Below are 15,928 nucleotides of genomic sequence, written 5' to 3'. Positions count from 1 at the left end.
TCAAATTTAGGTGCTGGCTGTATTTTTAATAAAATTATTTTTACTTATAAATTTAAAGTTCAGCAATAAAAAAGCCTATTACAAATATCTTACTCTTGTTGCCTCTCATCGCAAACAACATCAGCAGAACGGAAGCATTGTACACCTAAAAGTTTGGATACAAAAAAATACAGGAGACAGGAAACAAATGTTGGCGTGGGCTAGGAAGTCGGAACATAAAATGGACAAAGTCACAGAATCAAAGCCACCTTGAAGTGGACTTATGCCTCCCCTCCTTTTACAGCCAAAGAAGCTGCCATCTTGGCCTCTGTTTGATCTGCTGTTGTCATGGTGCTGCACATGTGATCAGTTATGACACCAGCCATTTGATGGCTTGACCGTTCGGTTGAAAGCAACTGTGATGGTTATCATTCATGGCATTTACTTCAACTCTGGAACAACGAAGGTAGATGGTAGTCACTGGCCCCAAACTAAAATGATGTGAGTGATCTGTATGATCATTAGTGAGATTATGAAGATGTAACAATTTGAGTCTTCTAGTCTCCCAGAGATGGAGAAGGGTATTTCCTCCAGGTTAACCAATTAAAAATACATAAATTAAAAAAATAATAAAAAAAATATATCCTATCTATAGAGAGAATTTTTTTTTGGTGGCATAGAGATTTCTCAGAAGGCTTTCAACATGGGAATCTGTTCCAATACCCCCAAAAGACAAACTAGGATTACAAATGTTGGGAAGGCCCAGGAACATTTCAAGGAAGCTAGTTATTTCTGATCCACATCTAGCTGTAATGATTAGGTTATCTTCATATAATTTTTCTAAGATTTTTTTTGTTGTTGTTCAATTCAAAACGAAGGTATTGATCGTTGGTGAAATTGGAGACAGTACACCTATAAACTGAACCTGTTCTTTGTTCATGGAGGGCAAAGCTGTGGCTTCACTTCATAGCATCACATCTTTGCCTTCCCTTTGCTCTTCTGCTGCTGGAGGTAAGCACTGTGTAAGCTCTGACTTGCTCTTTTCAGAGCTTAGACTAGGTTAAGGACGGTTTCCCTGCCCCATGAGATAGGGCTTGGCCATTAAGCACCAGCACTTTCACATGAGAGGAAGGGGAATAAACTAAAATAAAAAAAATAAAAAATAAAAATAGGCTTAAGCCCGCTGTCGGCTGAAAATGGGTCACAGGAGAGCAAAACTATTTGCACCGATGTAATCAACAAGAGAAGTACAACCAAACAGGCTTTGGCTGTATTTCTCCTTTAATAAATCTATCACACGACCTGTCTCTCTGCTCCTGTTTGGCATTACTTGCAAAAATTGATAAATGTTCCCATTTATGTTGTGAACTCACCCTCCAAGGCCCAGGCAGGCTCTTCCTCAGCCCAGGCTTTAAATCCAGGCTCTTTCTCCCTGAAGCTGGAAGGTCCTTCAGGCACCCTCTTTCTTAGTGCAGAGGGCCTCCACAACCCCCCTCTCATAGTCCAGGGCCTGCAGACACATGCTGTCCTAGTCCAGGGCCCCTAGACACCCCCTCTCCTAATTTGGGATCTCCAGGCAAGCCTTCACCTAGTCCGGTGTCCTCCTTGTACCCCCCCACCCCCCCATCCAGGAGCCTTTGCCACACCAACCATCATTTCCTAGTCAATGGCCTTCTCTGCACTCCTCTCCCAGTCCAATGCATCCTTTACAGCCCACCCCAACTTAAAAGCCTCCTCTGCACCCTGCTCTCCGAATCCAGGTCCTTTATCAACCCCACTTTTCAAGTCCAGGGCCTCCGGTGTACTCCCATCCTAGTCCAGGGTTTCCTCTGCATCCCCTAGTCCAGGGCCTCCTCTGCATCCCCTAGTTCAGGGCCTCCTCTGCATCCCCTAGTCCAGGGCCTCCTCTGTATCCCCTAGTCCAGGGCCTCCTCTGCATCCCCTAGTCCAGGGCCTCCTCTGCATCCCCTAGTCCAGGGCCTCCTCTGCATCCCCTAGTCCAGGGCCTCCTCTGCATCCCCTAGTCCAGGGCCTCCTCTGCATCCCCTAGTCCAGGGCCTCCTCTGCATCCCCTAGTCCAGGGCCTCCTCTGCATCCCCTAGTCCAGGGCCTCCTCTGCATCCCCTAGTCCAGGGTCTCCTCTGCATCCCCTAGTCCAGGGCCTCCTCTGCATCCCCTAGTCCAGGGCCTCCTCTGCATCCCCTAGTCCAGGGCCTCCTCTGCATCCCCTAGTCCAGGGCCTCCTCTGCATCCCCTAGTCCAGGGCCTCCTCTGCATCCCCTAGTCCAGGGCCTCCTCTGCATCCCCTAGTCCAGGGCCTCCTCTGCATCCCCTAGTCCAGGGCCTCCTCTGCATCCCCTAGTCCAGGGCCTCCTCTGCATCCCCTAGTCCAGGGCCTCCTCTGCATCCCCTAGTCCAGGGCCTCCTCTGCATCCCCTAGTCCCGGGCCTCCTCTGCATCCCCTAGTCCCGGGCCTCCTCTGCATCCCCTAGTCCCGGGCCTCCTCTGCATCCCCTAGTCCCGGGCCTCCTCTGCATCCCCTAGTCCCGGGCCTCCTCTGCATCCCCTAGTCCCGGGCCTCCTCTGCATCCCCTAGTCCCGGGCCTCCTCTGCATCCCCTAGTCCCGGGCCTCCTCTGCATCCCCTAGTCCCGGGCCTCCTCTGCATCCCCTAGTCCCGGGCCTCCTCTGCATCCCCTAGTCCCGGGCCTCCTCTGCATCCCCTAGTCCCGGGCCTCCTCTGCATCCCCTAGTCCCGGGCCTCCTCTGCATCCCCTAGTCCCGGGCCTCCTCTGCATCCCCTAGTCCCGGGCCTCCTCTGCATCCCCTAGTCCAGGGCCTCCTCTGCATCCCCTAGTCCAGGGCCTCCTCTGCATCCCCTAGTCCAGGGCCTCCTCTGCATCCCCTAGTCCAGGGCCTCCTCTGCATCCCCTAGTCCAGGGCCTCCTCTGCATCCCCTAGTCCAGGGCCTCCTCTGCATCCCCTAGTCCAGGGCCTCCTCTGCATCCCCTAGTCCAGGGCCTCCTCTGCATCCCCTAGTCCAGGGCCTCCTCTGCACCCCCCAGTCAAAGGCCTCCTGTGTACTTCCCTCCCAGTCCAGGGCCTCCTCTGAACCCCCCCCCCCAGTCCAGGGCCTCCTCTGAACCCCCCCCCAGTCCAGGGCCTCCTCTGAACCCCCCCCCCAGTCCAGGGCCTCCTCTGAACCCCCCCCCCCAGTCCAGGGCCTCCTCTGAACCCCCCCCCCCCAGTCCAGGGCCTCCTCTGAACCCCCCCCCCAGTCCAGGGCCTCCTCTGAACCCCCCCCCCAGTCCAGGGCCTCCTCTGAACCCCCCCCCCCCAGTCCAGGGCCTCCTCTGAACCCCCCCCCCCCAGTCCAGGGCCTCCTCTGAACCCCCCCAGTCCAGGGCCTCCTCTGAACCCCCCCAGTCCAGGGCCTCCTCTGAACCCCCCCAGTCCAGGGCCTCCTCTGAACCCCCCCAGTCCAGGGCCTCCTCTGAACCCCCCCAGTCCAGGGCCTCCTCTGAACCCCCCCCCCCCAGTCCAGGGCCTCCTCTGAACCCCCCCCCCCCCCCAGTCCAGGGCCTCCTCTGAACCCCCCCCCCCAGTCCAGGGCCTCCTCTGAACCCCCCCCTCCCCAGTCCAGGGCCTCCTCTGAACCCCCCCCTCCCCAGTCCAGGGCCTCCTCTGAACCCCCCCCTCCCCAGTCCAGGGCCTCCTCTGAACCCCCCCCCCCTCCCCAGTCCAGGGCCTCCTCTGAAACCCCCCCCCCCAGTCCTGGGCCTCCTCTGAACCCCCCCCCCCCCCAGTCCAGGGCCTCCTCTGAACCCCCCCCCCAGTCCATTCATTTCTTTCTTCCCAGCAGATGAACTGAATGGTGGGGGCGTGAAAGAAAAGTGAGCGTATACTGCTGGGCAGAAGGCAATATGTCCTTGTTCACTTGGGGGTATCTAAGCATGCATCCATCTGAAGGGTCATGTTTGCCCACATAGGATGCACAGTTGTTCTGTGCATCTACAAGCAGGCAGTTCCATCCGTGTCTATTGGGACACAGCGGCTTACAGACACAGCCGCTGGTCTGCATTCAAGGACAAGCATCTACAGGTGCATGGCTGTCAACCAGCTAGAACCAGAGCCTGTGTTTGTGCAGCTGTTGTGTCCCAATCAACATGAATGGGACTGCCTGCTTGCAGATGCACAAAACACCTGTGCATTTCATGCGGGCAAATACAGCCCTTCGCAGGGATGTATGCTTAAGCTGCCCATACATATATTTAAATTCGGGCAGTCCCTGCTGAACTGGGATACATGTGTGGCCACTGCGGTTGAATAGGAGTCAATCTACTGATCAATTTCTGTTCAGCCTCCTTGTTGAATAAAATACTATCGATCAGCATTGCAGGCAATAGACTGCGGCACTGATCTGTGCATTCTGACAGAGGGGGAGTCTCCCCGCTTTCATAATACAGTAACGCAGTGGGGAGGATTCCCCCATCCACATCAAATGTGTGGGTGGGGGAATTGGTTCAGTTTCTTTTTTTTTTTTTTTTTTTTTTTTTTTGTTAAGCCTTCCTGCTGAAAGAATTGAACCATGTATGGCCAGCTTTAGATATGCCCATGTGAACAAGGCCCTAAACTAACCTGCTGCTTTTGGCTTCCACCGGCAAAGCACAATCTTGGTGTAAAAACTGGAATTTTTTATTTTACAAGCTCAGCAAGGTGCACATCAACTTTTTATTTAAATTGGTTGTAAACCTCAAACATGAAATATGAACAAAGCATATCCCTCTAAAGTGTGTATGTGTCCCAGTTAAGAGCACTAAATGTCATTTCTGTCTGATCCTCATTCCTCTGCTACCAACATGAATAACTTTGTTTTCCTGACACCAAGAGAAAAAAGGTGACAGGGGAGGGACCTCTGATTGACAGCCTCAGCTCTGTTCCTGTGTGAAGGGGGGGGGTCCCTTTCCTCCCCTCCAATCAGTTATCAAAACCCTCCTCACAGAGCTTTGTAGAATGTAATGTCAGCTCTCCGCCCCCTTTCTCAGACAAGCTTTAAAATTCTGGACTTTGGCTGTAGAGGAGGGGGGGGGGGGGGTGCAGATAACCAGGTCCTACTTATGTAGGAGGATTTGTTTCATCTCTGTGTACCACCTGAGGCCAGTCACTTCACTGGGTATATGTATGAGTTTACATCCACTTTAAGTCCTCTTAAGCTCACAGTAATCTCACACAATGTGTTCAGTAATATCCAGCTAAACCCTACCTCTTTACATATAAATCATCAATAAAATATTCCTGTATGTTAATTGTGGTCGTGATTTATGTTTTATTTTTTTTATTTTTTTTTACAATTCCTACTATAATAAGACTGCTGTACGCAATGAAAAAAGGTGGAAAAACACTGCTGTAGGCAGATATATAAGACGCACTTAATTATGTTACATCTTTTTGTAATCATCCCTTATATACAATATAGGTTAATTTTGGTACATTGTTTTGGAGTATGGTATGCTGTTGACACTTGCTGTAGACAGGATGCCATAACTTCAATGCCAAGAACCTGTAGACACATTCTTGAACAATTATATGTAAAAAAAAAAAAGAAAAATGGCATTGTTTATTACTTCCTTACAGTGTCGTATTTGACATCAGGGTCATGCTCGGGGTCTTCATATAGGACCAAGATCAAAACCTTTTTTGTTCCTCCCAATCAGGATCACCAAAGAAGAGGGCTGTAAGGAAATGGCATGCATTCATTCTGTGTCTCGATAACTATACTGTCTTCCTGTCTTTTTGTAGATTGTGGGAGAAATACTTTGAGATTCAGTCCCGTGTTCCTGCTTCCAGGCCCTCCTTTATCCAGCAGCTGCAAACAACGGTATCCTTTTCCTGCTGCTTGACGTAAGATGGTCCTAGGAGAATAATGCACTGTTTGTAGTCAGATGTGGCTAACAGATGTACAATCCCGCTGACCAGTCTGTCACATTGTGAACGCACTCCGCACATAACACGTGATGGCGACTTTTATAGACCTGTTAAATCTGTCTTTGTTTGCATCTGCGGATATTAATTTATGGTAATATTTGCCTCTCTCTCTTCAGGCTCCCTAACTGCAGGTTAACAGCTGTAGCAGGCCTCGGCGTGACTGTGCATGTCAATACGTGTTGACGTTTGTCTTCAACAAAATGATTGCGATGGCTCTATTACATTTTTAATTGGCAATGTTCAGAGGGGATTTAAGCGATCTAGAACAATTACTAATACATAAAGGTAATCAGCCCCGGGAACAAGGAACAGTTTGCGCAGTGTTCAAGTTGAATAAATGGTATTTTATCAATAACGCTGAAGGGGGGATATGCTTGATGCGTGGCCAGCATGTTTAAGTTTGGAAGATCTGATTCTTTCATTAGCTGGGCTGCCAGTGATGATTACACAGGGAGACTGGAAGTAAGATACGTCCTTCAGGTATAGACTGCAATCACCTCCTTGTATCTGAGAAGTCTTGAAGCAGACAGTTTGAAGTAGCTGTAAACCCATACATGGTTAGATTTCTTGTTAGAAAATGATCATTTTAGAAATGTTTGTTCAGTTTTCTAATGTCGCGCACACACGAGCGGAATTTCCGTCTGAAAAATCTTGGATGGTTTTTCTGACGGAATTCCGCTCAAGCTTGCCTTGCATACACACAAAAGTTCATCAAGAACGCGGTGACGTACAACACTACGTCGAGCCGAGAAAATGAAGTTCAATGCTTCCGAGCATGTGTCGAATTGTTTCCGAGCATGCGTAGGAATTTTGCGCATCGGAATTGATACAGACGATCGGAATTTCCGATCAGAACTTTTTCCGACCGAAAAATTGAGAACATACTCTCAATCTTTTGCTGGCTGGAATTCGGCCAGCAAAAGTCCGATGGAGCAAGCTCTCATCGGACTTTTGCTGTTTCCGCGTGTGTATGGTGCATAACAGTTGATAACGCTACACTATTTTTTGACCATAGTGAGCCTAAAAAAAAAAAATCTAAGGAGAAGGGTGGAAAACTATTTTTAGTTTATCTAAAACAGGGGTCTCCAAACTTTTCAGAGGGCCACATTGTATATTTTACAAATGCATGCAGGCCAAAACATAGCCGTTTTATAAATGAATGAATAACATTTAAATAAATGATTAAACCGTACAAGGAACAAATTTAACATTGTATGTCCCCTCCCTTGCCGTCGGAAGTTTTCCCTCCCTTGCCGTCGGAAGTTTTCCCTCCCTTGCCGTCGGAAGTTTTCCCTCCCTTGCCGTCGGAAGTTTTCCCTCCCTTGCCGTCGGAGGCTCTCCCCCCTTGCCGTCGGAGGCTCTCCCCCCTTGCCGTCGGAGGCTCTCCCCCCTTGCCGTCGGAGGCTCTCCCCCCTTGCCGTCGGAGGCTCTCCCCCCTTGCCGTCGGAGGCTCTCCCCCCTTGCCGTCGGAAGCTCCCCCCCTGGCATTGAAGCTCCCCTTCACATCAGGAGTTCTCTCCCCCTGCGCCATCAGAGTTCACTTCTTTCCACCAGAGGACCCCTCTTCAAATCAGAGTCAACCCCCCTGCACATCACAGCCTCCCTTTTTACATCAGAGTTCCTTCCTGCACATTAGAGCCCCCCCCCTTCAAATCAGAGTCCCTTTTCATATCGGAGCCCCCTCTTTCACATCATAGTCCCCCTTACACATTAGGTTGCCTACTTCAACTTCACTTTACAGTCTTCTTATAACATCAGAGCCCCCTTTTCACTTCAGAACCCCCCATTACATCAGAGCCCATTCTTGCACATCAGAGCCCCCCAACCCCCCCCCCCCCCCCCACCTCTTTCACATACAAGGCAAGTTGCTGCATACCAGGTTCTTCTATCATACTGGATGTGGCCGCAGGCTGTAGTTTGGAGACTTCTAACAGTCAATGTATTTCAACAGTGAAATCTATCAAATGAAACATTACTAGATGCGGAGTTGTGCTCCTAGTTACCTGCCCATGCTGATTGACAATTCTGTTGTGTTATTAGCATGTAGACACATATGGGTTATTAGAATATGAGAGCAGTGACAGAAAAGAACTCCACTGACACCAACCACAGAAACACACATTTACTTCTGCACACTCCCAAAGATTTATGGGATATGTAGTTTATGGCACAGGAAGAGACAGGTGGAGCCACAAATGCCACAACATGTGTTTGAGGCGATCGATAACGTCACAGGCACTTTTAAAATATTTTTTTATTTGTAATTGCCTTGTTATCTGGGTGTAAAGAAATGCTATGAATTACGCATGGTGGACTTTGAACTTTAACTTTTTGATGGATATCTCGGAGGTCCTCTTTAAAGAAGATGCTAAGAAGATCCTTGAACTGAATGACACTTAAAGTGTTTGTAAACCCTTCCATATACCCAGTGAAGTGACTGGTCTTAGGTGATACACCAGAGATTAAACAAATCCTCCTACATATATTGTACCATTTTATCTGCAGTCTTCTCTCTACATCAGTTCAAAGTCCACAGTTTATAAAGCTTGTCTGAGCTGTCAAAAAAAAGGGGCAAAGAGCTGAAATGACACTCTGCAGAGCTCAGTGAGGAGAGCTCCGAGAGCTGATTGGAGGGAAGGGGCATATCCCCTCCACACCGTACAAATAGCTGAGGCTGTCAATCAGCTGGAGGTACCTCCCCTGTCACCTTTTTTTTTTTTTTTTTTTTCTTGGTGTCAGGAAAACTTGTCAGCAGTGATTCATGCTAACAGAGGAACAAAGCAGCAGACAGAAAACAGAAATGAAACATAGTGTAAGCACACACTATAGAGGGATATGCTTTGTTCATATTTCATATCTGAGGTTTACAACCTCTTTAAATCCTGTCCTGAAGTTTTAATACTTCTCCACTCTTTTCACAAAAATTGAAGTATTCTGTTTACTTGCTGCTCCGTATTCAAATGTAGCATTGAATGAACAGATCTGAGACTGTATAACCAGATAGACTATGGTGAGGTGGACTAAAAGGTACCAAAAAAAAAAACAAAACCCAATGCTAATTTAATGCGTAGCCAAGTGAGCATTCTAGATCAGATGTTTTATTTCCATCTTGTATGTCGAAAATTAAAAGGGAAAATTCCTAATTTCAGGGTAGTAAGCAGAGCCATACAAATCATTCCTTTTATGCAGCCAAAACTTTTTCGTTGTGGATAACATAGGGAAGGGTTAAAATCACTTGCAGTTTAGTTTTTTGCTGTCTGTGTACCATATGGGAGATTTCCCCTCATTTCCTGCCCCAGATATGCAACAGGAAGTTAGAGAAAATCTCCAAAAGTGAGAATTCCCCCTTTAAGGCCTAATTCACATAAGGCGATTTGAAAGCCAAATAGCAGCAGAATGTGTGTTTGGGTGCCATTATTCCTAATGGCACCCCAAACGTGGTGCAATTCTTCCACGACAAAGCCTGATTAAAAACCACTTGTCGCCCACAAAGAAGTAGGAGCTCTTTTGGTTGACAATCACGCATAGGGCAGCTCCTTGAAGTAAATGGGCTGCCCTATGCGAGATACATTTCCACATGTAAAGTGCGCTTTAGAAATCATGAGTGGAAACGCTCGCTCCCGCTACGCTACGTCTGAACGGAGCCTTAGGACTCATTCATACTAGTGTTGCCATCTGAAGAGTGGTCTGCATTTGGCCCTCTTCAGGGTGCTTGGCAGGCCTGCTTTAACCCCTTAAACCCCCCCATACTAGTGCACCGACATGACGTGCATTGCACGCGATTGCAGGGTGGTTGCAGAGCAGCCCCATTTAAATGAATGGGTTGAAATCGGCAGGTATAACTCCTGCTACAGCCGCCAAGCAAAGCCTTGCGGTCACGGCATGTGTACGCTTCTGCAGTTAAAGGGGGAATGGTTGAGAGGGCTCGTAAAAGTGTGTCTTAACTGTGGGGTTTTACTGTCCCCCAACCGCCAGTGTGAATGAGCCTTAAAGTATAACTAGAGGCAAACCATTTCTTCTTTTTTTTTTTTTTTCTTGGATAGAGTGCAGAGGAATTAGAATGCTTGTCGTTTTTCATTGATGTCTGTGAAATGAGATTCACCCCCTCTATTTGTCCTGTTTTCAATTATCAATAAAAGTGGAAGTAAAAGAAAATCCCATATTTTGGGTTGTCCCCAGAAAAGTAATAGAGGGGGAAATCTTCCAATGGGGACACATATTCTGGTGACCTGGGGTCCCCAAGGAATTCCCTTAATTTTCAGGGATTTCCTCTCACTTCCTGAGTTCCTATGGAGCAAGAAAAAAAAATCTGACCGGGGTTATAACCCTCCCTTACTCTCTCCAAAATTAAAAAATACGTTTTGCATAATAGTTCTACTTTAAGATAGTTTGTCCTGTATCAGGTGTCCCTATTGGAAGATTTCCCCTTCATGTTTTGGGGATAATTCTAAAATGTTGGCTTTCCCCTCATTTTCTTTCTTGATGACAATGATCACCAGTAAACAGGGCAGCCTTCAGAAATTTTGGGGCCCCTTCTACAGCTTTAGGCCTGGGCCACCCCAGGCCTGCCCACTAACATTCCCCAGGACCCGCCCACCGAGTCCTTCAGTGCACCCACTTTTATTTTAATACTATTACAACTTCATATATCCTCCATCCCATGTCCTCCTCCATCCCACGTCCTCCTCCTCCTCCTCCAGTCTCATCTCCATCTTACGTGCTCCTCCTCTTGTATCATCTCTTCCATCCCACGTCCTCCTCTTCCAGGCTCATCTCCTCCATCCCATGTCCTCCTCCAGTCCCATCTCCTCCATCCCAAGTCCTCCTCATCCTCCTCCTCCTCCTGCTCCTCCTCCAGTCTCATCTCCATCCCACGTCCTCCTCCATCCCACGTCTCTCCTCCTCCATCCCATGTCCTCCTCCTCCTCCTCCTCCTCATCCTGTCTCATCTTATCCATCCCATGTCCTACTCCTGTTTCATCTTCTCCATCCCACATACTCCAGTCTCATCTCCATACTGAAGCCGGAGCGCTGAAAGTAAAGAAGCTGTGTGTGCCATTCTGTGGATGCTTAGAGTAATCACTGCAGGGTAAGGCGGCCCTGGTTGGGGCCCAGGTGCATCGGGCCGCCCGGCCCCCTACATGTGTATGGGCTGTATCCCCCTGATGGTGGCCCTGCCAGTAGAAATGGAGAGGGCGAATATACCCCATAGGGACACCGCTATAAAAACTTGACAGAAGGTCTAACCCTTCCACACTTTATCCAAAACTAAAAAGACAGGGACATCTCTGGATTGAAGGTACATATTACTGCAAAAGCTGTTTTTTGTATTTTTTCTTTAAATGGGCTATTCATTTTAATCTTATTATTTTGTCTGGAGTTTCGCCTTCACTTCCCATCCTGTAGACACAGCAGGAACTGAGAGAAATACCCTCTTAGACTGTTGTCACCAGAACGAGTGTCCCCATTCCAAGATGTCCCTTCTATGCCTTTTCTAGTGACAACCCAGAGTTTTTCTTTCATTCCCGTGACACTGGTTAACAAGACGGCTTCAGAGAGTGCCTATCCCTAGCAAGCTCACAGACAGCAAAAAATACCTGACCGTTTACCACACACAGACTTTTGATGGAGACTACAGGTGGCTGTTTTCATACACAAGCATAGTCCACAGTTGTCACCATTAGGAAACCCACCCTGAAAAATGCCATGAAGCCATCGATGGAGCGCATGTAGACCGGAAGTGGGTGTAAAGAGGCTGTAGATCAGCAACTCTGAAATGGGAAAAAAAAATACGGTGAAAACAAGTATTTTATTTGAAAAATAGGCAATTGTTTGATACACAGTGTTTAACAAACTGAAAGGCATTTAATGTACGTGTAAATCTTAACTGAAGGAGTTTCCCTTTTAGCATCTGGTGAGCCACAGGTTTCTATTGCCTCAACAGATGTGGCTGAAAATGGTGTGCGATTTAAGTTTTCATGCTGATGATTGTCTTCCTTAATTATCTATCAGTTTATACCGGAAAGCCCAGAGCTAAGCTTGTTTGAGATAGAAGAGGAAAGCGCACGCTTGCAGAGAGCAGTCAAGCACTTTGAGGAATATATAGACTCGGCCAAGACACAGCAAGGATCAGGTGAGAGCGCCGGCTGCAGCTGACAGACGCTTCATAACAGCACTTCGATCATTGCATCGATTAAAAAATGGAGCCTGCAGGAGTTCATGAGCAGCATCAGATCCATCAGCATTTGAAAGATGTCTTCATTATTTACGTTTGAAAGAAAGAGTGCTGGATTTAGGCAAGGTTCACACTGGTGTGTGTATAATATATAAATATATTATAGTGTGTATATGTGTGATATATATATATATATATATATATATATATATATATATATATATATATATATATATATATATATATATTAGTATATGTGTGTATTAGATAGATATATATTATCACACAGTCATGGCCAAAAATATTGGCACCCCTGTATTTCTGTCAGATAATACACCACTTCCCCAGAAAGTTGTTGCAATTAAAAATGTTTAGGCATTCTCGTGTTTATTTCATTTGTTTGTATTGGTATGACACAAAAAAAGTTATGAAACAAAAAGCCAAATTTGACACGTTTCACACAAACCTCCAAAAATAGACTGGACAAATTTATTGGCACCCTCAATGCAATATTTGGCAGCACACCCCTTTCGAAGAAACAACTGAAATCAATGGCTTCCTGTAACTATCGATGAGTTTCTTACACCTGTACTGGAATTTTGGACCGCTCTTCTTTCGCCAACTGCTCCAGGTCTCTCCGATTGGAGGGGTTTCTTTTCCCAACTGCTGTTTTGAAATCTCTCCACAGGTGCTCTATGTGATTTTTAGATCTGGACTCATTGCTGGCCAGTTCAGTGCTCTCCAGGGCTTTGTCTTAAACCATTTCTGGCTGCTTTTTGACGTGTGCTTTGGGTCCTTGTCCTGCTGTAAGACCCATGACCTCTGACGGAGACCCAACTTTCTGACACTGGGCCCTACATTGCACCCCAGAATTCTTTGGTAGTCTTCAGATTTCATAATGCCATGCACACGGTCAAGACATCCAGTGCTTGAAGCAACCCCAAAACATCAGTGAACCTCCACCATGTTTGGCTGTAGGGACTGTATTCTTTTCTTTAACCACTTGCTTACTGGGCACTTATACCCTCTTCCTGCCTAGGCCAATTTTCAGCTTCCAGCACTCTCACACTTTGAATGACAATTGCGTGGTCATGCAACACTGTATCCATATGAAGTTTTTATCATTTTTTTTTCACGCAAACGGAGATTTCTTTTGGTGGTACTTAATCACCACTAGGGTTTTTATTTTTTGCTAAACAAACCAAAAATTTAAAAAAGGAAAAAAAAGTTTCATATTTTGATATAAAATTTAGCAAATCTCCTTCACTGATGGGCACTAATGAGGTGGCACTGATAGGCTGCACTGATCAGGAGGCACTGATGAGGCTGCACTGATGGGCAGCTTTGGACACTGATAGGTGGCACTGGTGGGCACTTAGGGGGCTGATGTCCCTCTAACACAGTGGTTCTCAACCTTACTAGTGCCATGACCCCTGGATAAAATTTCCCAAGTTGTGGTGACCCCTAACAGTAAAATTATTTTCGTAGCGTGGGTGTGTCAGCACTCAAGGCAAGACAAGTAATTTGCGCCCCTAACCCACGGATATTTAGAGCTCCCTGATTCTCTACCACTCGTACAGTATTAAAACCCCTTATGATACATTTTAGGATGTACCACTCTTTCTCTTTGTTCTCTTTCTTTCCGTTTTATCTGTCACTATCCTAATTCCCCCCTCCCCCCCATCTCTCACTCTAGCCGTCTTTCTTGTTCTTTATCTGATTCTTTCTCTCCCTTTTTCTTTGTTCCTCACCCTCTTTTCCGCTCCCTTCCATGTATTCTCTATTTTTATTCCTTCTCTTACTCCATGGTGGGGGGAGTTGGGATGAGTAGCAGTGCTGGTGGGCAGTTGGGATGAGTGGCAGTGCTGGTGGGGAGTTGGGATGAGTGGCAGTGCTGGTGGGCAGTTGGGATGAGTGGCAGTGCTGGTGGGCAGTTGGGATGAGTGGCAGTGCTGGTGGGGAGTTGGGATGAGTGGCAGTGCTGGTGGGGAGTTGGGATGAGTGGCAGTGCTGGTGGGCAGTTGGGATGAGTGGCAGTGCTGGTGGGCAGTTGGGATGAGTGGCAGTGCTGGTGGGGAGTTGGGATTAGTGGCAATGCTGGTGTGGAGTTGGGATGAGTGGCAGTGCTGATGGGGGTGGGATGAGTGGCAGTGCTCGGGGGAGTTCTGATCATCCAACTTAGGTGCTCTTGATCAAGGTCATCTGCTGATCTGAGAACTGTAGTGGGGACTTTTAATGGCAACTATAATCACAGGTAGTGTTACTCACTGTGTCTCCGACTTTGTGGTGTCTCGCAGCAGTGACACCTATGCCAAAATCAGAAGATAGGGTCTCCTCCAGCCCCTCTCACTTCACATTCTTCACCAGTCAGCTGACTTCTAGTCTCTGGCCCCCAGCCATGCCGTGAACTGAATGGGTGGCTGCCAAGAGGCTGGGTGGGCGACCACGGGCTCCAGGAACAGCCCAGCTGGGCGGCCGCGAAAAGTCTGGGAGAGTGGTGCAAGCTTCAGGAACAGCCCAGGATTTGGTGACCCCTGGAAAAAAGTGATTCGACCCCCGAGGGGGTCCCGACCCCCAGGTTGAGAACCACTGCTCTAACAGAAGTCGGTTAAAGGCTTTCTTCTTTTCTTTATTGGGCCTTTACCCTGCTCTGTGATCAGCTGAGTCCCTAGGGGGCACACGGGCCTTGCTTGAACAGAAGGACGTCCATGTATGCCCTCCTGGCATTTGAAGCCCGTGCTGTAGCCATCTTTCGTCTATAGCGAGGGCGTCAAGTGGTTAAAGGCCTGTCTCTTTTTTTTTTTTTTTTCCTCTGAAAATAGTAGAATGATGGGCTTTACCAAAAATCTGTAATTTTGTTTCATCTGTCCACAGCACATTCTCCCAAATGGATTTTGGCTTCCTCAGGTAAGTCGTTGAACAATTTTTCTCTTGTGTCCAGGGAGATTAGCTACAGTGCCATGGGCTGTATACTTCTTGACAATGTTGCACACAGTGGACACAGGAACATCTGAGATCTCTGGAGATGGACATGTACCCTTGAGATTGTCTGTCTATGCTTTTGAACAATTTGTTTTTCAACCCTAAGACATTTCTTTGCTGCTCTTTCTCTTCTCCATGCTCTGTGTAGCACACAGACACACACAACAGAAAGGTTGAGTCAATTTTTCACAATTTTAACTGGTTGCCGGTGTAATTTCTATAATGTCAGCACCTGTTAATTGATACAGGTGAGTTTAATTACAAACTACAGGGGCATCACAAACTTGGAATGTAATTATTGCTTACATTTTTTTTTTTTTTTAAAGGTGCCAATAATTTTGTCCAGTCCATTTTTGGAGTTTTGCATGGAATGTGTCGGATTTGGCTTTTTGTTATTCCACTTTTTTTGTCATACCAATACATACAAAAGAAATAAACATGAAAATGCCTAAACATTTGTAATTGCAATAATTTTCTGGGGAAGTGGTGCATGTGTGTGTGTGTGTGTGTGTGTGTGTGTGTGTGTGTGTGTGTGTATGTGTATATATGTATATAATATATACCTGTATACATTTATTTATTTATTTGAAGTGTCATATAATGTGTTGTACTGCTGTCCGGTGACGTCCAGTGGGATGTATTAGTAGTTTGGGGTATAGCACTGTCTTTTTTTTTCTGTAAAAAAAAATCTTGTTTATGTTTGTAATACCCAAACATTAGATGGCTGCTTTAACCTCCCTACATTTTGAAGGTGTGGTGAACATGGTCTTTTATTTTACATTTTCATAAGAAAATAATTGTTTTCTAT

General features: G+C 46.9%; 1 protein-coding gene across 6 annotated transcripts in view; it reads left to right on the top strand.

Moving 5' to 3' along the window:
- The window catches only part of TEDC2 (tubulin epsilon and delta complex 2), a 96,236-nt gene that overhangs the window by 56,920 nt on the left and 23,388 nt on the right, over window positions 1-15,928 (top strand). For all 6 annotated transcript variants that reach the window (XM_073636624.1, XM_073636626.1, XM_073636625.1 and 3 more), the window contains 2 exons: window positions 5,778-5,856; window positions 11,976-12,096. In XM_073636624.1, the coding sequence (XP_073492725.1) occupies window positions 5,778-5,856; window positions 11,976-12,096 (200 nt within the window). The remainder of the gene's footprint in view (window positions 1-5,777; window positions 5,857-11,975; window positions 12,097-15,928) is intronic.

Source organism: Aquarana catesbeiana, linkage group LG06 (genome assembly GCF_042186555.1).
Source record: "Aquarana catesbeiana isolate 2022-GZ linkage group LG06, ASM4218655v1, whole genome shotgun sequence".
Lineage (NCBI taxonomy): Eukaryota > Metazoa > Chordata > Amphibia > Anura > Ranidae > Aquarana > Aquarana catesbeiana.
This window is presented reverse-complemented; position numbering and strand designations above follow the sequence as displayed.